We start from the raw sequence: 23,350 nt of genomic DNA on the forward strand, positions 1-23,350 counted from the left end.
GCCTGAAGACTGCCCGCACGTAGCGGGTGCTCCAGAAATATTTCAACAGAGTAGGGGAAACTTTTGTGCTAAAGTGAAGGCATTAAGCAGAGGGTCTGCGGGTCCAAGACGCAAGGGTCAAGGCAGAAGGCGGCGTAAGGGCCGAATGTGTTGGAGCCACTGGAGGCCGGCCGCTGTGCACAGATGGATTTCAGGGCGGGTCCGTATAGGAGCACGGAGAGCAGGTGGGGCTGGTGCATTCACCCAAGGAAATAGGGTGGGACCCAGGGTCTGTTTAGGATATAAGACGGAGGAGACTCAGGATGGCTCCTGAGTCATCAGGATGGCTAAAAAGTGCTGGGCGCCGGAAAGCGGTGAGGACTGAGAAGTTACCTGTGGGTTTGGCAGCGTACCTTATTTCCTTGAACACTTCCCGGCGCCCCCTATGGACCAGGCAAAAGCAGACACTCTGAAGTCTGGGAAGAGGCCTTTAATAACATAATTTCTAAGTGCTCCAAAGATGAGGGGACTCTGTGAGAGTGTCTGATGGGGAATGAGACCCTAGCTCCTTGAGGAGCCCACCTTAGGGCTGAGATTTGGAGGAGGAGTTACTCAAGGAGGTAAAGGAATAATGTTGTGGGCAGTGGGAATAGCACATTTGAAGGCCTGGGTGGTGATAGGAAGTGGGGTTATTATGGTTGCCACCACTGGAGACTCCCACTCAAAGCAGAGCAGCCCACTTCTTTCCAGCTCAGTGGTGCCTGGCTGTCCATAACCATCCTGTCCCACATCCAGCACTTGCCCCCATTCTGGACTGCTGGGCCCAAGGATGGAAGGAAGCCACTGCTAGGTGCACCCTTCCCTTTTTAGTAACAGAGTCTTTTTATTGATAACTTCCCAACAGCATCTGTAAACATCGGGTACAAAAATATTCTGCTTAACTCTGTTCTCCAAGGTGGCGCAGCTTGCTCCGTGGAGGCCCCAGGAGAAGCCTGCTGGGCCCTCAGGGTCCACACCTCTGGTCCGAGAAACAGGGCCTAACCAGGCTCGGTGCTGAGTGGATGGCTAATCTCTGCCTTGAGGCTTCTACAACTGTCTCGGAAACCTCCTTGAGATAATGATTGGAGAAAGTATTCAATACTGTCATTGGAGGAAGGGGCAAGGAGACCAGAATTAGTAGGCACAGGGGTGGGCTGGGGTGAACTCAGACATGACAGTGCTTGGCCACCTTGAGGAGGTCCTGACCAGGGTGCTGGGGCAGAGGACATCTGGCTCCGGTCTCTGGGAACCTTTAGGTGTTGCTCAGAGCAGACCTCAGGCCTGGCTCTGGAAAAGCTCCCTTGCGCCCAACCCACCTCCAGCTGTACTGGTCATCCCCTGGCCTGGCAGAGGGGTCTACAGAAGAGAGATGTTCTCAGTGAGGAAGGAGGGGGAATGATAGATCCCCAGGAATTCCATATCCCAGGGAGGGAGCCTTGTCCCCCAGTGAGCCCCAAATGACAGAGTAGGGTGGCAAAGCTGACTGTCTCAAGGCAGGGTTACCCACTGCCACCTCAGACATCTGGGCAGTGGCACCACTGCTGCCCTGAGACCCCTCTGAGCTCCTGGGAGTAGGGCTACTCGCCCGGCGTCTCCTCGTCATCTGTATGGCTGCGGCCATTGATGGCAGGGGAGCCGGGCCGGATGTGCGACAGGTCCTCGAAGCCGGGGCTGAGGGAGGGCGAGACTGTGTCAGGGCTGGTGTCGCATGAGCCTGTGCTCTGTTCCGAGGTGGCAATGGTTGTTGTGGTGCTGGGCGGGATGGGGTCTTCATCCTCGTCTTCCAGGAGGGACGCCTCCGGGATGTCTGGGGGAAGGAGGCCCAGGAGTTGGCTTAGTCACCATGCCAGGCACTGTGCTGAGGGATTAACTGGGCCCGGGACCCCTGACAGCTACCCCCACCCCATGGGACATAACTTGGTTCATTTTACAGATGAGGAAACCGAGGTCCAAGCAGGTGAGAGGCCTCTCTTTGAGGTAAGGTAAAGACTCAGGTTCTCTGGGGTTAGGCCTACGCGGGCCCTGGGGGCAAGTCTGAGCCTGGCTCTGCCCTCTTGACTGTGTCACCTGGGCCAGGCCCCTCACCTGCCTGTGTCTCAGCTCCCTGCTCTATAAACTGGGAATGACGGCATTGCCTTTATGCCTGTGGTTGTCAGCGGCCCTGGAGTGGGGAGCTGTTGGCCCATTCTACAGACTGGGTAAACTGAAGCTCAGCATGGAGGATGCTGTGCTTCCTCTGACAAGTCACTGCCCCTCTGGGCACAGTCCCCACCTCATAGGTGGTTGTGGGTAACAGCCTGGCTCGTAGGGGTACATGACATTCACTGGGCTAAGGACTGTCATCATTCTTGTCCACATTCCCTCGTGTGACCTCCCCCAAGGGAGGAGACTCTAGTCCCAACACCTGCTCCGCAGGTTGCCAAGAAGATCAGGCCAGCACTCCCGCCCCTGCCCCAGGTCTTACTGGACCCACTGTCCACTAGGGCCCGGGCTTGGTGTCAGCCCTTGAGGTGACCTTCCAGAAGCCAGCCCTGGGCTGAGGGCCCTGGCATCCAAGGGTGCAGAGCCCAGAAGCAGGATGTAGGAACTCTGGGTGACACTTACGGCTGAAGGCCTCCGGGTGCTGCCTGGCCAGCTTCCCTTTCAGTGTCCTGCAGGGGAAGGGAAGGCACACAGGGCTGAACCTGCCGAGTGTGCAGGCTGGGCCCAGTGCAGGCCAGGAACCTCCCCCTCACTGCTTGTCATACTCTGCTCCAGGGCTGGAGGTAGGACTGGGCGCTCAGCCAGCAGACCTCCCACCCCCAGGACGGATGGCAGCTACCCAGCTGTCACCCAGCTTCTGCGTGTCCTTGGTGCTGGCTCTGCGTGCTGGCTGGGCCCTCTACCTGCAACGCCTCATGTCTAAACCTCTTCTACCAGGACAACCTTCCAGGAAGCTTCCCTTCCCCTTGCCTCAACAGGCACTCCTCTGGGTGACTTGTCCCAGCCTGTCTCTCCAACCCCGGGGTGAGGATGCCTGTGGGGGCCAGGAGTACTGACTATCCACACCCCAAACACCGAACACTGGCACTCACTAAACTGAACTTCACAGAGAAGCCCCTGCTTCCCTTTTTAACCTGCTGGTTTTTCCTTTTTACCTGAAGTAATGCAGTTCTGTTTACAAAGAATTACAAAAGGCTCTTCAGAGCAGTCTCTCACCCTTGACTATGGCCAGCCAGCACTGTCCCCCCCAAAACCCCCCACCCTGAAGTACCACTGCTGCTGCACCCCTGCCTGGGTAGACACACTTATCTCCTTCCTGAGTGACACAGATACACACAAAAGGTGTCAACCCTTGGGGTTCCTACTCTACTCCCACCCCTGCAACACCACACGTGGGCAACCAGCCTGGTGAGATGCCCCAGAAAAGATACGCTTTGATAAAGGATTTATCCGGCCTGTCTTGTGATTTCTGCACAGAGCATGCTCCAAGGAAACATGCTGCCCTCAATCTGTGGCACCTGCTCTGCCAGCAGATGCGGCTGCCCCCGGAAAAGAAGAAGCAGCACAGTCAGCCAGAAATACAGCTGTAGTGCCAGCTTGTTCCAGGCCTGGGCGCCCCAGCGGCAGTTGTTAACGGCAGCAGTGGTGATAGGAGCTCCGGGGGCCGTATCAAGCATTCTATGTGGCTGGGGACTTGGACATCGTCCTTCTCTGTCCTCATGGAAACCAGCTTGAGAAGGACCCACAAAACCTGGCAATCTCATTTTCCTCTTGAGACAAGTCCTGGGTGGAGGCCAAGGGGGACACGAGGCTAGCCTTTCACTGTCTGCTCCTGCCTGCCTTTTGCATTATGGGTCTGGCACTATGTTGCATTTTCAAAAAAGGAATAAAATTTAAATTCAGAAACTCCAAGATTTTCAGATCTTCTCCAATACTAAGTGTGCAATGAAGCCTCGTAAAACAAGCTGAATCTCCCCACCGCCCTGCTACGTGGGGAGGACGGCCCTCATTGAAAAGAGGAGGAACCCGAGGCTCAGAGCAGGAGGCAGAGACTGGAGGGCCAAGCACCCACCTGATCCTGCGGAAGATGCTGTCCAGGTCCCGTTTCATCTCTACCAGGGTCCTTGTGTGGTGCAGAAAGCGCTCGCTCATCTGCTGCAGGCGGGCACTTGACAGGTTGTTGAAGTTGAGCAGCATCTCGTTCGTCTTCTCAAAGCGGTCCAGCCTGGTGGCGGAAAAAGGGCACCGACTCCTCTGCTCAGCCTCCAGGTCCCTGCCAACTGATCCTGCTAGGCCCTTTCCTCTCCATGACCTTTGCGTAGACCATTCCCTTGTCTTGTGGAGCTCTACCTGGTGTTTGAGCCAGCTAGCAAACTCCTATTCAACTTTAAAAACCCTACTCAAAAGTCCTACTCAAGTGTACCCTTCTCATGTAGCCTTAACCCTCTCCCTCAAGTAGACTCTTTGACACTCTGACTCCCCTAGCCCCAGCTTCTTTCTCTGGCCCAGCCCTGACACTCCGAGGCCAGGAAGGTTCAAGTCTGATTTTGTCTCCCCTCGGTCTGGGAGTTCCCCAGGGTCAGGTCTGAATCTGAACTAAAGACCTAGGAGGGAGATGGGTATTGCTGAGACCCAGACATATCCAGCACCCCTGTCACAGGGCAAGAAAGGTAAGGTATCAGGTCTGTGCTGTGTTGTAAATGCAAGGAAGAGCCTTTGGCTTAAAGACACAAAAATAAAGCCCCAGGAGACCGTGTTTCCCCCCGAAGGTTGTGTCAGCCCTTCTTCCCCACAGAGCAGGCCGGAATTAGGGTGAGGCTATGGTGGCCACAGTGCCAAGCCCCAAAGAGAGCAAAGGCCATTCACAGCCCTTCCAAGTGACCCCGGGTGCTCTGCAGATACAGCCTAGGCTCTGAGAGAATAGGTTCCCAACAGGAAGTGAGCCGACTGGCTCCCTTAAATCCCCCAGCAGTTCCTTCCTTATCCCCCCTGCAAGTCTCCCCACTCCAGGCCTCGGGAAAGGAGCTGCTGTGGTCCCCGCCAAACTGTCCGCAGCTGCGAAACTGTCCCAGAGCCCTGCTTCCTGTGCCAAGGCCTCGCCTCCAGACCAGGAAGGAATTTACTTTGGAGCCAGCCAGCAGATTTGCTCATTTCCTTCATTTTATCACCAGTGTGGGCCCGGGGTAGAGGCGGGCAGGGCTAGAATGCTGGCCAGCAAGTGGATTCCTTCCCACACCGGGGGCCCAGGGCCCTTGGCTTCCACTCACATGTTCTTCTGGGCCAGGATGATGGCGTTGACATCGTCCGCATTCACCATGCTCAGGATGCGGCTACAGAAGACCCTCGAGGCCGAGTCCGGGGGGTCCATCTCTTCCTCCTCCTCCGCTGCCTGAAACAGGCAGGAAGAAAGTGTTTTCAGTCCGCATCAGGAAGTGGGGGGAGGTGGGATGGAGAGGAGGGGCTGGGAAGCCCACAGGCCACCTGTCCGTAAGTGGGTCATGCCACCTGAGCCTCAGCTTTGTCATGCCAGGAACTCGGGGGTGTTTCGAGAACCACAGGAGTTCCTATTTCTAACTTGCACCCAAGCACATCACAATCCCATCACCCCTCCCACCGCCACACTCCCCACTCTCCATGTGCCCAAAGCTACAGGCACCTTCCTCCTGCATAGATCTGCCCCCCTCCTACTGGCTGCCCCCTCAAATCATCACCCCCTCCAATGCCTTTTCTCCCAAGAGATCTTTGATGACTACCCCTATCCTGGTCACTCATCACTTCACCTTTTTAATTGCTCCACTGTCTCATCTCTTCCTGAAATTATCTTAGTTATCAGTTAACCCTTTTGATTGTCACCCCCACAGCAATATTAGCTCCAACAGAACAGAGGCGTGTGTGTCTTTCTTGCTCACTGCTCTGTCTCCAGAGCCCAGCCCAGAACCTTGTTCACAGCAAGGGATTGCCCGAATTTAGTTTGATGAAGGCAAACAGAACCTTCCAAACTCAGCTCTGAAGCTAGACTTATATCAGCAAGTTAAAGCCAAGAATTTCAGGCACTGGCAGCCAGGCTGTGGGCCCCAGCAACCCAGATGGCTCTGTGGCTCTTGGCTCCCAGCTTCCCTGGCACACAGGTGCCATCCCAGCAGGTGGGGACTTCCTGGACCATGCTAGGGCAGGAGGGACCACAGCTTCAGCACTGACCCTCCTAAGGGGGTTCAGGAAAAACCCAGAATCCTGACATAGCTTGGCTCTGAGGTCTGCACATTTAATGGCCGACAGAAAGGCCCACTTGCAATTGGTTAAGATTCACACACAGGATGAGGAAGGGCTTTCAGAGCCCATTTAACTACCCTCCTCTTTATTGAGCACAAGACACCAATTTCAAACACTGGCAATTGTTACCATCCTTATTTATATATGAGAAAATTGAGGCTCAGAGACTGAGGAACAAGGCCGTTGTCACACAGCCAGTGAACATGGGTCACAACTCAAACGCCCACAGACCACAGGATCCACAAATGTGTGACTCTGACGTTCAGTAGCTACCTGTGACAGGACAGCTGCTTCTTACAGCACCTGATTCCTGCCAGACTTCTAATTGTTTTCAGAAATAAACCTGAAATATGGATTTCTTTTTCCTGTGAAATCGCCTCATTTACAAATGTTAGCAACTAATATTTTTCTTACCCCAACACCATAGAAGCCAAGAGTACGTATCTATTTGTGCCCTGAATCTGGCTATCAGTTTGCAGCCATTACGTGCCTTCTGGAGATAAACTGCCACACCTGATGAAATCCACCCCCTCCCCAATCACCATGTTTGAGCTCCTTCTATGTGCCAGGCATGGACACCCACACCCTCCACATTTCCAAAGAAGATCATGTATAAAGAGGACACTTGGGCTCTCAAAGGACAGAGCCATGGGGCGGGAAGCCCACAGCTAGAGCCTGGCAGGTGCAGGATTTGGACCTGTGGGAAATGGTTCTGCTACAAAGAAGGGCTCTTTCCTGTCTCTGGCTCCCAGATGTGAGGGCTTGAGGGATTCAAGGCACACTCCCCCACCAGCTGCCTCTCACAGGAAGCCTTCCCTGACTAACTGCTAATCTGGCCCACATACAGAGTGGAAATGACCCAGCATGGGCTCTGATCCCTGCTCCAAATATATTTACGGGGGACACACGCAGAGAGGGAGGCTGTGTGAACTTGGGAGAGTCACCTCACCTCCTAGATCCGTTTTCTCACCCAGAAAATAGGAATAACAAAGAATCAGAATCTCACAATGCTGTCTGTGGGGACTAAAACCAATAGTGATAAGAGGTGCTGGGCTCGGAGCAGTCAGTTTCTCCTCGGAGCAGTCAGTTTCTCCAAGTGGAGTGTGAAGAAATCCTAGGACAGGCCCCGGGAATCAGTATTCTAATGAGGGCCTCCCTAGTGCTTCCAAGAATACAGAACAAACACTTATATAGCACTTCATTTAATCCCCAGTCACCCCTACAAGGGCATCTCCGAGGGCACCTAAGGCTCCCAGGGGTGGGCTCAGGTCACACACCAATGCGGAGAGGCGCCGCAACTCCACCCAGGTCATTTAACATAATTTAATTTGGCTGCCCAAGCTCAGCAAAACCCGCGAGGCGGGGCGGGGCTCACAAATCCCCTCATGCCCCGCCCCTGTGAAGCGGGAAACTGAGGCCCAAGCAGGTCAACGCCCGATTCCGGGAGACACGGCACAGCCTGAACACAGGCGGCCCCAACTCCCGCGCCCCGGATCCAGACTCGGCCCATGGCGCCGCCCGCGCGTCCACCGCGCAGACGGAGAAACTGAGGCCTGTGCGCAGGAGGGGTGCCCAGATGTTGCCAGCGGCGCGCCCCACCCCACTACAACCCGAGGACCGCGCCCGACCTGGCCCGGCTCCCCAGAGGCTCCTGCGTCCCCAACCCCACCCCGAACTCGGCCCCGGCGTCGGTGGCAGCAGCACCTGCACATCTGGCGGCCTTGCTCGCGCTTCCGGGATGGCGCCCGCGCCGCCGCGACGTCACCACGCACCATGCGTGCGAGCGCGCGTGGCGGCGACGTGCCCTGGGCTGACTTGCGTGCGTGGAGGCGCGGCAGGAAAGGGTGGAGCTTAGATGCAGCTTCTATTTGCGGGTGCATCACAACAAATAGCCAATCAAGCAGTCCCTGTCGGGCCTGCGTAGTTTCCAAAGCCCGAGCTCCGAGGCAGCCCGGAAGGAGGGAGGGGAATGGGGAGGGAGGAGGAAACAACCAATTTTATAGATGGTGAGACTGAGGTCCGAGAGCGGCAGGCATTCGCACAGAGTCATATAATCCTCGAGTGGCCCGTGGTGGATCCAGACCCAAATGTTCTGCTTTCCAGGCTGGGAATCAGACTCACTCGGGTTCAAAAACCCCTGCTCCGTTTTTGGTGACCTTTTTCTGGGCCAGGATCTTGCATTGCATTTAGTCATGTCTCCTTGGTCTCTTCCACTCTGTGACAATTCCTGTCTTTCTTCATCTTTCATGACCTTAATACTTTTGAAGAGTACTGGTTTTGTAGAATACCTAACATTATGGGTTTGTTCAATACTTCCTCATGTGATTAGACTGAAGTTGAGCAGTTTGGGAAAGAATCCCACAAAAGTGATGTTTCCTTCTCAATGCATCATATCAGGAGGCACTGGGATGTTGCTATGTCTCATTGTTGGTGACGTTAACTTTGATTACTTGCTTAAGGCAGTGTCTACCAGCTTCTCAACTGTCAAGTTACTATTTTCCTTTGCAATTAATAAGTATCCTATGGGGGGATACTTAAGAGACCATGTAAATACCCTTGGTGTTTTGGTCTTGGTTTTTTGTTGTTGTTGTTGTTGTTTACATATTTTTCACCCTTTAGTTTTAGCATCCATTCATGGCTCTTGGCAGCAATAATGATTACTTACTATGTGTTTGCATAATGGTGATTTTTAATTTAATTATTAATTGGAATTCTATTGTAAACAAGAGCTGTCCATTCTTCTCAATTACGTATTCAAGTATTTATATCACTATGGAGTCATGAGTATTTATTTTATTCTGTGGCTTATAATTAATTTCTATATTATTTATTTTACTGCCCCTTTAATTTAGCTCCTATGTCCTTTTAATATGTCTCCATGTTTCTGTGAGTACGTCCTTACTTTTGGCACCACAAGATGTTCTGTGCTTGCTTTGGAATATCCCTGGAATCAGCCATTTCTCCAAGGAGCCTGGTTCTGCTTCTTGGAGAATGGTATTTAGAGACCAAGATCTGGGTGCTGGGTGTGCTCACTGCTACCCAGGTATTATTGCTTAGAGACCCTCTCAGCAGTCAGAGCTAGGAAATACATGTATGTCTACTAACCCATGCATATACACATCTATTTTTAGTTCTATATCTGTTCCCTTGTGTCTCTACTGAAAACCATGAGTTCATACTGAGATGAGGATGCATTAAGTGAGATAACCCAAGTTAAATGCATGAACAAAATGGGGCAAATAGTAATTGCTTGATAAGTGTTAGCAATTACCATTAGTTTCTGAGGTCTTATGAAATGTATGTTATATATTATATGTCTGATTTTTCTGTGTCTCAGTTTGTAAACTGTGAGTCTGGGTGAACCTAGCATCTGCCTCTTAAGGTTGCTCAGAGCTTGAGAGATACACACATGCCCTTGGGCACATGGAAGACTCTTTGAGAGCCCTGGAATTGGCATATCTGAGTTCTAATTCCAGCTGTCACATCCTAGCTGGGTGGCCTTGAGCAAGTAGCTTAACCTTAAGAAATCATGCAGGTTAATTCCTTACAAGAGGGGTCCCCAACCCCGGGCCGCAGACCAGTACTTGTCCTCAGCCTATTAGGAACCGGGCTGCACAGCAGGAGGTGAGTGGCAGGTGACCAAGCAAAGCTTTATCTGCCACTCGCCATCACTCCCCATCACTCACATTAGCACCTGAACCATTGCTGGCATTACGGCCTGAACCATTGCCCCACCCCACCCCCATCCGTGGAAAAATTGTCTTCCACGCAACCAGTCCCTGGTTCCAAAAAGGTTGGGGACCGCTGCCTTACAACAGAGTTTGGCCCATTGTAAGCCCTTGGTAAACTCTATTGTTACTCTCACGCTCTCCTGCCTTCGTTCATTGAAAAGTTAATGATGATCAGGAATCTTATGCATTCTTATAGTTCAACCAACAGTTTTAAAAATTGTTCAGTAAACCCTCTAGTCACCCCTTCTGGGTTCGGCGCATATTCTGAGAATCCAGAAAATACTCAGTCCCTGCCTAGACTTGGAGGATGAAGGAGAGTCTGACACAGACAATCCCAGCCCTGAAGGGAACAATGTTGGACTAGAGGGAGGAGAGACTCAAGGCTGGAGGAACCTGCAGAGTGGGGTATGAGGACTTCTGAAGGCCAGGAAGCAGGTACATCTGGATGGAGTTTTGAGGTAGGATTAGGAGTTTTGCAGGTGCTGACAATCATTCAGGACTGAGGGGATCACAGGAGCAAAGACAGGATGGTGGGAAAGCACATAGTGTGGATTTGATCTTTTAAGAATTGTGGAGCTCCATGAGCCAGACAGCAGCCAGTGCTGAGAAGAGCCTGGGTGGCGGCTGCTGGGAAAAGTAGAACCGTGGCTCTGTCTGCATGGCTTTGCCAAGCTGTAGCAGAAGAGGCCCAGACTGGAGAAACCAAGCTTTTCAACGGGTCTCTTGGGCTCTGTTGGAGGCCAGGGAACATTTACGAGGGTCCTGGAAGGGGTGGGGGCTGCACATTGAAGCCAAAAGGGACTTGGCTGGTCCCAAATGTTTTCCTTTTTTATTTTGTTTAAATTTTATTTATTTATTTTCTTGGCTGTGTTGGGTCTTTGCTGCTGCGCGCGGGCTTTCTCTAGTTGCGGTGAGCGGGGGCTACTCTTCATTGCAGGGCACGGGCTTCTGATTGCGGTGGTTTCTCTTGTTGCAGAGCACGGGCTCTAGGCGTGCAGGCTTCAGTAGTTGTGGCACATGGGCTCAGTAATTGTGGCTCGCGGGCTGTAGAGCGCAGGCTCAGTAGTTGTGGTGCACAGGCTTAGTTGCTCCGTGGCATGTGGGATCTTCTCAGACCAGGGCTCAAACCCGTGTTCCCTGCATTGGCAGGCGGATTCTTTTTCTTTTTTAATTTTATTGATTGATTGATTGATTTTTGGCTGCGTTGGGTCTTCGTTGCTGTGCGCGGGCTTTCTCTAGTTGCAGCAAGCGGGGGCTACTCTTCGTTGCGGTGCATTGGCTTCTTATTGCTGTGGCTTCTCTTGTTGCGAAACATGGGCTCTAGGCGCACAGGCTTCAGTAGTTGCAGCACGCAGGGTCAGTAGTTGTGGCTCACGGGCTCTAGAGCGTAGGCTCAGTATTTGTGGCACACGGGCTTAGTTGCTCCGCGGCAGGTGTGATCTTCCTGGACCAGGGATCGAACCTGTGTCCCCTGCATTGGCAGGCAGATTCTTAACCACTGCGCCACCAGGGAAGTCCCCCCACCACCTCTTCTGACTGGCCAGCCTTCCTTCCTCCCCGCCTTCCTTCCTTCCTTCCCTCCTTCCTTCCTTCCACAATGATTTCCCTGAATACCTCCCCCTGTTTTGTGCCATGCAGTATGTAGGCCTCAGGACTAAAACAATAAGAAACAATGTACTCTTCTCAGATTTTGGGGGTCTTCCAGTGTATTGGGTGAGGCAAAAGTCAACTGATGGCACAGACACAAGTGAATCAGTTATGAAGTGGAGGTTCATTGTACCAAGACTGCAGCCAATCAGGACACCTGGCCTTGCCATGGGGAGGTCAGGGATGGCTTCCAGTAGGAGGTGACCTCAGAGCACCTATCTGAAAAGTTACCGCCAAAAGCCAGTTACCTCCTCCAGTGTTAGCTACATCCAAAAGCCAGTGTCCCGCTCATTTATTCATTAATTCATTCAATTATTCATTCATCTATTGAACTCCCATAGGCCCTAAAACATCATTCAAGGAGGTGGTGAGGACAAAACAGACAAAATTCTTTCCAGGCCGGAGCAAAATTGGGGGAAGGGGGGAAGCAAAAGAATGAACAAGATCATTCTGGAAGGGGGTAACTGCTGGGAAGAAAATAAAATAGAGTGAAGAGGAGTAAGTGCTCCCTCTTTCAAAACAAGAGCCATAAAAACCCTTCTAATCAATGCTGCCACCTTCTCCTGGGGCCGTGGGGACCTTATCATACTCTAGCAGAAGGTGCAGGGAGGAGGGACTCCTCCCAGTGGCCCTGCTCTCTCAGCAGTTAACCTAGCCATTATTGAGTTCCTCCTGTATGCACCAGGCCACCCTCCCGGGATTAGACAGACCAGGTGCGGGGGCGGTGTAGGGGGCCGGAAGTTCTGTGTGCTCTTGGGCACGTTGCTCCCCCTCGGGGCCTCGGGTCTACAGAAGTAACTAGCGGTTCAGAGTGGGTTATCCAGCAGTCTGGCTGCCCTGACCGGCAAGCCTGAGCTCCTTAAGGAAATACCATTTAGTGTTGTCCTCCCAACAGCCCCCAAGGTGAGAGTGCGTGCATAGAGGTGTTTATGCCCATTTCACAGATGAGCAGAATGAAGCTCAGACAGGGGTTGTAAGTCTGGCCAGGCTGCGCGGCGCTGACCCGAGAACTGACTCGGATCTACACCCCCCGCCCCCGCCCCCTCCCCGCCCCCGTCCGGGGTTGGCGCGACGGCCTCTGCCCCTTTAAGAACGCCCCACGGATACAAGCAGGAAGGGGGCGGTGCCTGTGCCTGAGACGGATGTGCTCGCGCACCAATGGACGCTGCAGTAACTGCGGCGGCGTCCAATGGGCGCGGTGAGGGCGGTGCTGGGCGCCAGAGCCTGGTTCCCGAGGCGCGGCGGCCGCGGCTGGGGGCGGGGAGGGGGGCGCAGGACCCCAGGCTGGGGTCCCGGAGCCGGAGGCACGTGTCCCGGGGCGCCGGCGGGGTAGCGCTGGCCCGGAGCGCTGCCCGGACCTGGGCTAGTCCGGGGGCCGGCGCGGCGGGGGCTGCGGCTGCTAGGCGGAGTGAAGGGCCGCGGGGGAGGCGAGCCGGGGGGCGCGGGGGGTCTGAGTGCCGGAGAGGGCGCGGCCTGGTGAGGGCAGCTGGGGGTGGGGGCCACGGAAGGTCAAGGGCAGCGGGCGGGGGCGCTGCCGGCGGAGACGTGCAGGGCCGGGGGCGCCCGAGGGTTGCGGGGGGTCGGGAGCCCCAGACTGGTGGCGTCAAACAGGCATGGGGCGTTGGGAACTTGGGTGGGAGGTTGACGGTAGGCCAGGCCGGTGCAGGGGGCGTCTGGAGAGCGTAGGGTGTTATGGGATGGGGAGGGGGTAGCGTCTGGGGATATCAAGGTGTTTAGGGGCGACGGGCCAGCTGTGGGGGAAGCTGGCCCGGGCTGGGGTCGGTGCTTGGGGTGGGGGGAGGGCTATTTATGCGAGCGCAGGAGATTGTGAGGGTGGGGGCTGGGAGGGTCTCAGAAAGTGGGACCCGAGTCCTGAAGGAGCAGGCAGGTGAGGGTTAGGGAGGGGATGCTGCGGGTTAGAATGACGGCTCTACCACCGCCAGAGCTTGGGGCCTGGGGGAGGCGGACAGTTCTTGATGGTCCAAGGAAGAAGCCGTGGGGGTCTCGACCACTCCTCCTCAAAGGAGGCTACTTTGAGAAGGTGGTAAGAAGGCCTGAGGAGAGGAGAAAAGGCTCCCAAGGAATGGCTTGGGTCAAGGTCCCTGGTGTTGGGGGCGGTGGTATTAGGTTCAGTGTATGGAAGGAAAGCCTTGGGGTTTCTGGGTGGCTCCCCTTAGGAGAAGGGACAACTGGAGGTGGGGAGCCCTGGTAAAGATTCAGTTATTTTTCCCTTGAGCTCTAAAAAATAGTCTCCCCAAGATCTCAGGGGTTGTCCCCCTGAAAAAAATCCCAGCACCAGCTCTGGACATTTAAGCAGATAAAGCCCTAGGTTCAAATCCTGCCTCCTGTGGTTGGCTTGCTCTGTGACCTTGGGCAAATGGCTTTGCCACTCTGGGCCTCAATTTCCTTTTCTGCAGGGGGATGTTCCCTACTTCCCCGGGGTGTTTATAAAGATTAAATAATAATTAACTCTAATAATAGCTAACACTGTTTGAACCTGATGCCAGGGCTTGATGAGTGGGTTGTTAAGTCCTTTGGACAAACCAGGGTTGTTACTCTTCCCACCCTGTAGATGAGGAAACTAAGGCCTGGAGCCCCTGAGTCACACAGCAAGTGATCGGCGGTGTGGAGAATGGAGGCAGAGGAGATTTGAGGGGCTTGGTGGGATTCTTACCCCCATCCATTCTCCCCACCAGGGCCAATTCCCATCCCCCCAGCAGCATGGCATCCTGTGCTGAGCCCTCTGCTGCGGACCCTGAGCCCACTGCCCCGCCACCTGCTGGGGTCCCACCACTTGAGGACTTCGAAGTGCTGGACGGGGTGGAAGACGCAGAGGGCGAGGAGGAGGAGGAGGAGGAGGAGGAGGAGGAGGACCTGAATGAGCTGCCACCACTTGAGGATGTAGGGCAGCCCTCACAGGAGGAGGCCGAGCAGCCCGGGGCCCTGGCCCGAGAGTTCCTGGCCGCCATGGAGCCGGAGCCTGAGCCCGCCCCGGCCCTGGACGAGTGGCTGGACATCCTGGGTAAGGAGCAGGGGTGGCTCGGGTTGACCAACAGGGCCCGGACAGCTCAGGTTCAGGAGTGACCTTGGCCTAGGCCCTCTCCTCCCCTGAGCCTCATTTCCCCATCTCTGTTGTGAAGGAGGTTGGAAGTAAAACATGTGGTAATCACGTTGATCGCCAGCCACAGGCAGTTGCTTGAGACACTTCACGTTTATGCCCTTTTCTTGCCTCCCCACCCCGTGACTTGCTTTCGCAGAGCTGCTAACAGGGCTCAGAGAGGCTGAATCACTTGCCCAGAGCCACACAGCCAGCACAGCAGGCGCTGGCAGCTCCCAACCCCCACTTTTCTTGGCATTTGTCTGGCAAGTGCCTGTCCCCAGAAAAATGTGTCCTGAGGTCAAATAGATCTGTGGAACATCCCATTTTGTTCATCCCTGTGTCTGGTTCATAGTATTCATTAGTGTGCTAATTGTTCAGAAAAGTCCTGCAAGAAAGAAACTAGGAGAACCCACACATGTGCCACCCCCATGTACCCCATCACAACAACTCTAGAAGATAAACACAGCACTACTAGTTCTGATATCTAATACACTAAATAATGCTAATGACCACACATATAATAGTAAAACATTATTACTACCATCATCAGTGCTAATGATACAATAGTATGAAATAATACTGGCACTGGTAAAATCGAATTGGTACTGATTTCACCTCCACGACAGATATAAACCTTACTGCGCCTAAAAATAACACCAGGTGGTATTTACTGAGCACTGGTTCTGTGCCAGGCCTGTGCATCATCTTATTTTATCCTCACAACAACCCCACGATGTAATTCCTACCATATCCCCGTTTTACAGATAGGGAAACAGGCTCAGAGAGGTGAAGGCACTTGCCCAAGGTTGCACAGCCTCCTTGGCTGTATTAAAGTTTGGGAAGCCCTTCTCTACTGATGTTAAGAGCTGCCCTGCTCCCCATCTGAGCATGAGGATGGCTCTGTTTGTTTATATTCGAGCCAGCTGCTTTCTGAAGTCAGAATTCAGGCTTCTAGACAAGGAAACTGAGGCTTTGAGAGGGGATATGATTCTACATCCCTGGGTTTACCTGAGTGAGAGGCAGTGCCTGGTTGAGGTCCTACCAGCATATCCACTGTTAGTGCCCAGAAACCTCAAGACACAGGGGTCTCTTGGCATCCACTAGATCATTGGTTCTCAAACTGGATGCGGGGGCACGTATAAGTTAGGGAGCACTGCAGAAATTTGGAACACTCTAGAATATTCCATAGTATGAATAGATCTCTCGGCCCCTAACCTTTAGACTAGGGTCTACTCAGACTCATGGTAGTATTTTCCAGATCAGTGGAATATTACGGACTACAGGTACTTGTTGGAACATGGGTGACTGCAGATGATGTCAGTCTGACGTGCCCCATAGGTGTAAGCCCTCTATTGCCCCAGAAGTTGTCATGGCATGACAGTGGGTGTCATCATTGCGGGGGCTCCTTGAGTGGATTCATGAGGGCACGGGGCCTCATGCCTGGTACTCAGTAGGTGTTGGCTGTGGCCATTTGGCCATTCCTAAGATCGTTTGGGGTATGGAGGGGAACATAGTGGTCTCTTTGGCAGCTGGAGGGGGGCGTTGGGGGCTACTTTTGCTTATAGGTCCTTCTGTGATGTGGTGCTTTGGTCTGGACACAGTCCTGGCATCACAGGTGCTCTGCTAACCAAGCAAACTACTCACTAGGTGTCACCAGGATCACCCCCTGATCACCCCATTTCATGGCTGGGTAAATTGAGGTCCACATGTCACAGGGCTGAGATTGGAACCAGAGGAGGGAGGAGAGGGTAGCTCCAGAGTCTCATTACTGGGTATCCCTGCTGCCCTGATTGTGGTAGGCAGGATGGCTTTTCTCAGCCCTTTGCCCTCACTGAGCCTTGACTTTCTTTCTTTTTTTTTTCTTCTTTTGGCCACGCCGCGTGGCTTGCGGGATCTCAGTTACCTGACCGTGGATCGAACCCGGGCCACAGTAGTGAAAGCCCGGAATGCTAACCATTAGGCCACCGGGGAACTACCTTGGTTTTCTTAAGATAACAGACCAGCCAGCATTCACTGAGCCCATCGTTGGAGCCAGTATCGTCAGTCCCCAAATCAATCCTTTCATGCCCAGTGTCCAGCCGGGGACACCGAGGCCCAGAGGCATGGGGTCACCTGCCCAGTAAGTGGCAGAGTGGCCACTGAAAACTCAGCTTGTGCCCTGGTGCTGTGCCACCCCCAGGATAGGCAGAGCTGGGGGGGGAAGTGCCCAGGGGGCAGCTGCCCATCTGAGCTGCTCAGTGACAGGCTGCTTGTCCCTGCTCCATGGCAGGGAATGGGCTGTTGAGGAAGAAGATGCTGGTTCCAGGCCCACCAGGCTCAAGCCGCCCGGCCAAGGGCCAGGTGGTCACCGTGCAGCTGCAGACTTCGCTGGAGAATGGCACACGGGTACAGGAGGAGCCGGAGCTGGTGTTCACCCTGGGTGACTGTGATGTCATCCAGGTGGGAACGGTTCAGGGCCTGGGCAGTTCTGGGTGGGGAGGGGCTGGGGTGAGATGCAGGGGAGGTGGTGGTGGTGGTGGCGGCCGGGTGGGTGGGCACTGCTGTGCTGCACCTGGACCCACTCAACTCATGCTGCTCCCCTCCCCGACCCCAGGCCCTGGATCTCAGTGTCCCGCTCATGGACGTGGGAGAGACGGCTATGGTCACTGCTGATTCCAAGTACTGCTACGGCCCCCAGGGCAGGTGAGTACTTGCTGCCTGCAGGGGTCCCTGTGGGGGTGAGGAAGTGGGTGGGATGGGTTGCTCCCCCATCTCAACCCATCTACGTGCACATTTTATAGAAAAGGAAACAGGCTCCTGGAGGGGAACTCCCGCACCAAGTCACGGAGCTCAAAAGTAGCAGGAGTTAACTTCCCTTGTGTTTTACTGAGGAGGGGGGTGACAGCCCTTTCCCGCCTGCTCCCACTGAACCTTGTGTGTCTGGGGTTCAGTCATGGTGGCCGCTGGGTCTGAGTGCTGTCCCCACCCCATCCCCCAGCAGGAGCCCATACATCCCCCCACACGCGGCCCTGTGCCTGGAGGTGACACTGAAGGCTGCTGTGGATGGGCCTGACCTGGAGATGCTCACGGGGCAGGAACGCGTGGCCCTGGCCAATCGGAAGCGGGAGTGTGGCAATGCTCACTACCAGCGGGCCGACTTCGTGCTGGCTGCCAACTCCTACGACCTCGCCATCAAGGCCATCACTTCTAGTGCCAAAGGTGACCGCCAGGTGGAATCCCAGCACCTCCCCTGCAAAGCCATCCCCACTAGTGCTAGAAACTTCAAGCCACAGAGGGCCCCAGATTCAAAATGTTCTAGAAAATTCTAGAATATGGATAGATGTTTAGCTATGCCTAGTCTTTAGATATTTCTAGACTTATATCCCAGGTCAGTGGACTGTTACGGAGTGCAGGTAGATGTTGGAACGTGGGTGACTGCAGATATTGTCAATCCATGATCAGGCCCTCGTTCACTTAGGCTCCATTTTGTCGACTCCTTGGGAGTGCCCTGAGGACGGCACTGGTCTTGGCCCGTGTTAGAGATGGGGAAACTGAGGCCAGAGAGGCCTGAGGTCCCCCAGGGAGTAGGTGGTAGAGGCCCCAGCACTGGGATCTTGGAAACCCCCCATCTCCTGTGACTGGGACACTCAGAGACCCTTCCCCCCCAGTCTCCTCCAGCACCAGGTGCAGCGGGGTGGGCCTTGGCCTGGGTCACATAATCCCTCTGCAGATGGTTGTGGGCGGCTGGCGGCGTGTTAACAGTGGCTGTAGTTGAGTGCTGTCCCCCCCACAGTGGACATGACATTCGAGGAGGAGGAGCAGCTCCTGCAGCTGAAGGTGAAGTGTCTGAACAACCTGGCAGCCTCACAGCTGAAGCTGGACCACTACCGTGCAGCGCTGCGCTCCTGCAGCCTCGTGCTCGAGCACCAGCCCGACAACATCAAGGCGCTCTTCCGCAAGGGCAAGGTGAGCTGCAGCTCACAGGCAGCAGGCGGGCAGGCTGGCTCCCTGACCTCAGAGCAGTGACGCTGGTCCCAAACCCTAGATTTGAGAAAGGCATAGGTATCAGTCAGCCAAGCTCTCTGGGGTATAAATGGGGAAACTGAGGCCCAGACAGGTGCAGGGGTGTGGTCTGGGTCACAGCAATTCATTGACTGAGGCCAGATTTTTTTTTTTTTTTTTTTTTTTTTGGTGGGCTGCACCACATGGCATGTGGGATCTTAGTTCCCCAACCAGGGATCAAACCCGTTCCCCCTGCATTGGAAGCATGGAGTCTTAACCGCTGGACCACTAGGGAAGTCCCCTGACTGAGGTCAGATTTGAACCCTGGGTCTTAGGTTCCCTCTACTCCCTGACACTGCCCTTTGGCCCATTGGTAACTGTTCCTTGCATATAACCCTTTGTGACTCCCATCTCCAGGTTCTTATTTCAGCCTTTAAGGCTCTGGGCTATCTGGTCTTCCTCCTGCCATCATCTTCCAGTGTACTCTTGCTTTTTTGCATCCTGCTCAGCTTCTCCACTACTTGTTGCCTGGGCCAGGTCTGCTCCTACCCCCGTGCCTTTGCACAGGCTATGTTCTCTGCTTGAGATATTCATACCCCAAATACACCCATGGGTCCTTCTCTCACCTCCTTCAAGTCTTTGCTCTGATGTCACCTCCTCAGGAAGTCCTCCCTACAACACCCACCCTGACCCTCTGCCCTGCCTTCATGTTTCCTGTGTCACTGTCAGCATGGGCAGGTGTCATGCCTCTTGTCCATCTCCCTTACCAGAAGGTGGGGATTTTGTATGTCTCATTCACTGCTAAATCTCTAGCCCTTCAAACAGAGCCAGGCGTACAGTAGGTGCTGAGTAAGTGCTGGTGGAATGTAGGAGTGAATTTGGCCTGAATGGACTTGACTTTAATTGCTTTTGTCCCCGTCTCTGTTCATCTTCACTCTGTTGGGATAGGGGGTGCTTTCAGCATTTTTTAGCAGTAAACCAAGGAAACTGAGGTGCAAGCAAACGCAGGGTCACCTAGTGTGTTAATGAGAGGCCTGAACAGGCCAGCCAGCATTTTTAAAGTACTTTTTGTGTGTAGAGTTCTGTATAGAAACGGAGAGGAGAGAAAAGATGCTGTCCCTGTGTTTCAAGGGTTTAGAATCTTCTTGTGGGGAGTGAGACTGTCTGCTTATGTAGCCTTATACATGTTTGGGTCTGCTGGTTGAAGGTGATGGAAAACTACTCAAATAGATTCAGCCAAAGGAATTAACGACTTGTGGAACTGCCAAGTCAGGGGTAATTGGCTTCAGGCACGGCTGGATCCAGGTGTTTAGAAATGTTGTGCAGATGCTGTGTCTGTCTGCCGTGTTTCTCTCTCAGGCAGGCTCATCTTTCAGGGTGACCAAGATGCTCCCTCCTGCTCTGCCAAAAGCTCCAGGGTTCCATCCCTTCCACTTAGCAACTGGCCTCTCAGTGGTACCAGCATAGTTCAGGCTGGATCTCATTGGCTGGCTTGAGTCACATGCCTGGCTCTGAATCATTCGATGTGGCCAGAGCTTTGGCAGCATCCATTTGGCTTCTCGAGCCAGCCAAGGTGGTGAAGGAGGAGGAGAGACCAGCACCTGGGTCTCCTGCACAGGATGAGCCAGACACTCAGGAGAAGGAGCAGGTTAGGGGAATGACACCAAGCCTGGTGGTCTGCTCATGTAGTCTGAGGGCTCAGGGGAGCGGTGTAGGGGTGACTGGACCCCCGGGGCAGTTGCTAGAGATACATTTGGGACTAGTCAGGCAGCCAGGAGCCTGGCAGGGCTGGGTCTCTTGAAGGAGAACATGGCCCAGCGTGGGTCCAGAATGATGTACTCCCCACTTCCTCCCACAGGTGTTGGCCCAGCAAGGCGAGTACAGTGAGGCCATCCCCATCTTGAGAGCAGCCCTGAAGCTGGAACCTTCCAACAAGGTGAGCAGAATGGGGGCACCCTGAGATTTGCTGTGCCGGCCTGTCTGGGAAGTTTTTTCTGTGGTCTGCCCCTTAGCCTTCTTGCTGTGGCTCTCCCTATGGTGTTTCTACCTGGGAAGTGGCAGGGGGTAGGTAGCTGAAGGGCCCCAGCCCACCTGCTGAGACCCTTATTGACCCTTGCATAGGCAGTCTGGACTCACCCCCAACAGGGGTCCCAGAGGCCAAGGGCTCTAGCCAGCCTGGCCAATGCCAGTGTCTTCAGCTTTCTTCCCAGAACCTTCCTCTCTCCTGGCCACCCTTGCTCCCCTCCATCTTTTGGCTTCCTAGGAAGATGGAGATAGCAGCCCTCACTTCGCTGATGCCCAGAGAATAGCTGACAGAATTCCCATGTCCCAGTGGTTCCAGCCCCGAAGGGCCCTAGGGCCCCAGAAAGGCAGACTGCTAGCAGTGATCGTTGGCTTCTGCTGCCACCTGCTCTCACAGACACCCCCCTCTCACAGACGATCCATGCAGAGCTCTCAAAGCTGGTGAAGAAGCACGCGGCCCAGCGGAGCACTGAGACCGCCCTGTACCGGAAGATGCTGGGCAACCCCAGCCGGCTGCCTGCCAAGTGTCCTGGCAAGGGTGCCTGGGTGAGCTGGGGCCGGTGGGTACAGGGAGGCTCCTAGAGTAGGGGCAGGGGCTATGGGCAGGGTACACCATGCAGAGGGAGTTTCTTCATTTTGCAGACGTTGATGTCTTCATGAACTGGGGTGTTGTGGACCATGCTGGGGACACAGAGAAGCCCCAGTGCTGTGTGACCAGGACTAAAGCAGAAGATGAAACACAATCTGGAGGGCTCAGGGTGGGGCTCCTCCAGAGGGGAAGGGGAGGTATACCAGAGGAGGGGACATTTGGCTTGAGTTTTGATGCATGAGTAGGAGTTTTCCAAGAGGCAGGCAAGGCATTGTCAGGCAGTGGTTTCCTGGGAGGCCTGTTTGGGGCCTGTTGATAGCTGAAGTGCAAGACATCTGTCTTGACTGCTGTCTAGCCTCCTCTTCCCTCTCCTTTATCCACAGTCCATCCCATGGAAGTGGCTGTTTGGGGCAACTGCTGTCGCCCTTGGGGGTGTGGCGCTCTCTGTGGTCATCGCTGCCAGGAACTGACCGCCCAGGTGGCCGCCATCCCCTCCACTCACCGTGGACCCCATCCTGCGCTCCCTAACTCCCCCAGGCTCCCTGTCCACTGCCCTAACTGGCCTAGCCCCCTCCTCTGGGGCGGGGGCAGTGAGGTTTGGGGGTCACGTGGCCCAGTGAGCAGGAGGGACTGAGCCCTATAGGAGGAAAGTGAGGCAGGGCCCGGGCCCCACGTCCAGCCCAGAACAAGGGGGCCCTCATTCCTCCAGACCCAATTCCCACCCCTAACCCCACCCCCTGGGTTAGGTCCCAACAGTGGCCAGCCTCAGCTTCTCCTTCCCAACAGGCCTGGGGGCAGCCCTTCTCCCACCCGTTCCCTGTCCAAGCGCCAACTCCTCCTGCCCCGCCTGCTGCCCTCCTTCCAGGTACCCCCCACCCCACCCCCCAACACACACACAGTGAAATAAAGCCTCCCACCCCGCACCCTGCTGGCTCTGGAGCCTTCTTCCACCATCACTTGGGGCTGAGCCAGAGACAGCCTGTGCCATGTCCAGGGTCACACAGGACCGTGGATATGGCCGAGCTAGGACTAGAGTGGGGGTTGTCTGCTCTCAGGCCACAGCAGACCGTCTTTACCAAGGGGGAAACTGAGACCTGGAATAGCGGGGCGTTATGCTCAGGGTCCCTGGTCAGACTCTGCGGCAGTTCACAGCTAGCTATGCTCCTTACCCCACCTCTCTTGACTCTGTTGCCTCATCTGAAATTGGGGACTCTGATGGGACCTAACTGGGGACTGTGCTGAGCCCTCAATGACCACAGGGGTCTGGCTGTGCAGCAAGCGGACAGCCGCATGTCTGGGCAGCAACATAGCCAGTGCAAAGGCCTTGGAGCAGCATGGAACCTGGTCTGTTCAAAGTTGATAAAGGTGGGTGGTCAGGAGAGCTGGACCCTGCAGGGCCTTGGGGGCTATAGGGAGGGGTTGGGTTTGATTCCAGGAGCTCCATCCCATCTCCTTTTCCCTACAACCCAGGGCTGTCGGAGCTTCTTCCCAAAATGTTGCCCACCGTCACAACCAGGACAGCCAGAGCCAGTGTTTGGGCCTGTATTAACCTGAGTTCCTCTCGCTGCTGCTGTCTCCAGGATAGACCACACAAGCGTTTGGCCTGCTCCCATCCCTTACAGTCCAGGAGTAGAAGCAACGCCACAGCCACCCAGCAGAAGGTGGCCATGAGGCCTTGAAACTAGATCTTTGCCCTGCCTGCTCCAGGCCGTTGCTGAGCCACCTGGATTACTCTCAGGGCACAAATCGGGGTGGCTTGGACCTGCTTCTCCTCTCCACCATTCAGCCCCCTTAGGTTTCTACCTTGTCCTCAGACAGGAAGGGGGCTCCATGGGAGGTGCTGGGGCGGGGACCATGGGTTGGCCAGGCTCGGGAGACCTGCATCTCAGGCAGGATACCCCCTCTTTCCTCAGTCTCCTTGACTTCAGGCTGGGAAGCTGGCCTGAAGGTTGGCCAGCGGGACTGTGGGCCGGCTGGGGTGACTTCCTGGCCCGGGTGTGAGAGTCAGCA

General features: G+C 54.8%; 2 protein-coding genes across 6 annotated transcripts; one reads left to right on the forward strand and one right to left on the reverse strand.

The window, feature by feature from the left end:
* Positions 1 to 454: 454 nt before the first annotated feature.
* KXD1 (KxDL motif containing 1) lies at positions 455 to 8,117 on the reverse strand. The gene is made up of 5 exons (XM_082381616.1): positions 7,975 to 8,117; positions 5,268 to 5,389; positions 4,073 to 4,225; positions 2,623 to 2,669; positions 455 to 1,825 (listed from the first exon to the last, which is right to left on the reverse strand). Exons 2-5 carry the CDS (start codon positions 5,366 to 5,368, stop codon positions 1,596 to 1,598), a joined length of 531 nt encoding a protein of 176 aa, XP_082237742.1. The 5' UTR covers positions 5,369 to 5,389; positions 7,975 to 8,117; the 3' UTR covers positions 455 to 1,595.
* A 4,739-nt stretch (positions 8,118 to 12,856) lies between these two features.
* On the forward strand, positions 12,857 to 22,263 carry FKBP8 (FKBP prolyl isomerase 8). Of its 5 annotated transcripts, none has more exons than XM_082381359.1 (9): positions 12,857 to 12,952; positions 14,345 to 14,670; positions 17,018 to 17,187; positions 17,342 to 17,430; positions 17,726 to 17,946; positions 18,521 to 18,693; positions 20,588 to 20,665; positions 21,166 to 21,297; positions 21,724 to 22,263. In XM_082381359.1, the coding sequence occupies exons 2-9, from the start codon at positions 14,370 to 14,372 to the stop codon at positions 21,808 to 21,810; spliced, it is 1,251 nt and encodes a 416-aa protein (XP_082237485.1). In that variant the 5' UTR covers positions 12,857 to 12,952; positions 14,345 to 14,369; the 3' UTR covers positions 21,811 to 22,263. The 5 variants fall into 5 exon arrangements, with proteins under 5 accessions (XP_082237485.1, XP_082237483.1, XP_082237484.1 ...); XM_082381357.1 differs by lacking the exon at positions 12,857 to 12,952 and adding an exon at positions 13,509 to 13,692 and having other exon boundaries at positions 17,018 to 17,133; XM_082381358.1 differs by lacking the exon at positions 12,857 to 12,952 and adding an exon at positions 13,509 to 13,692 and having other exon boundaries at positions 17,018 to 17,133; positions 17,729 to 17,946.
* The last annotated feature ends 1,087 nt before the right edge of the window (positions 22,264 to 23,350 follow it).

The sequence above is a fragment of the Balaenoptera borealis genome (genome assembly GCF_965194805.1).
Source record: "Balaenoptera borealis genome assembly, chromosome: 2".
NCBI classification, from domain to species: Eukaryota; Metazoa; Chordata; class Mammalia; order Artiodactyla; family Balaenopteridae; genus Balaenoptera; species Balaenoptera borealis.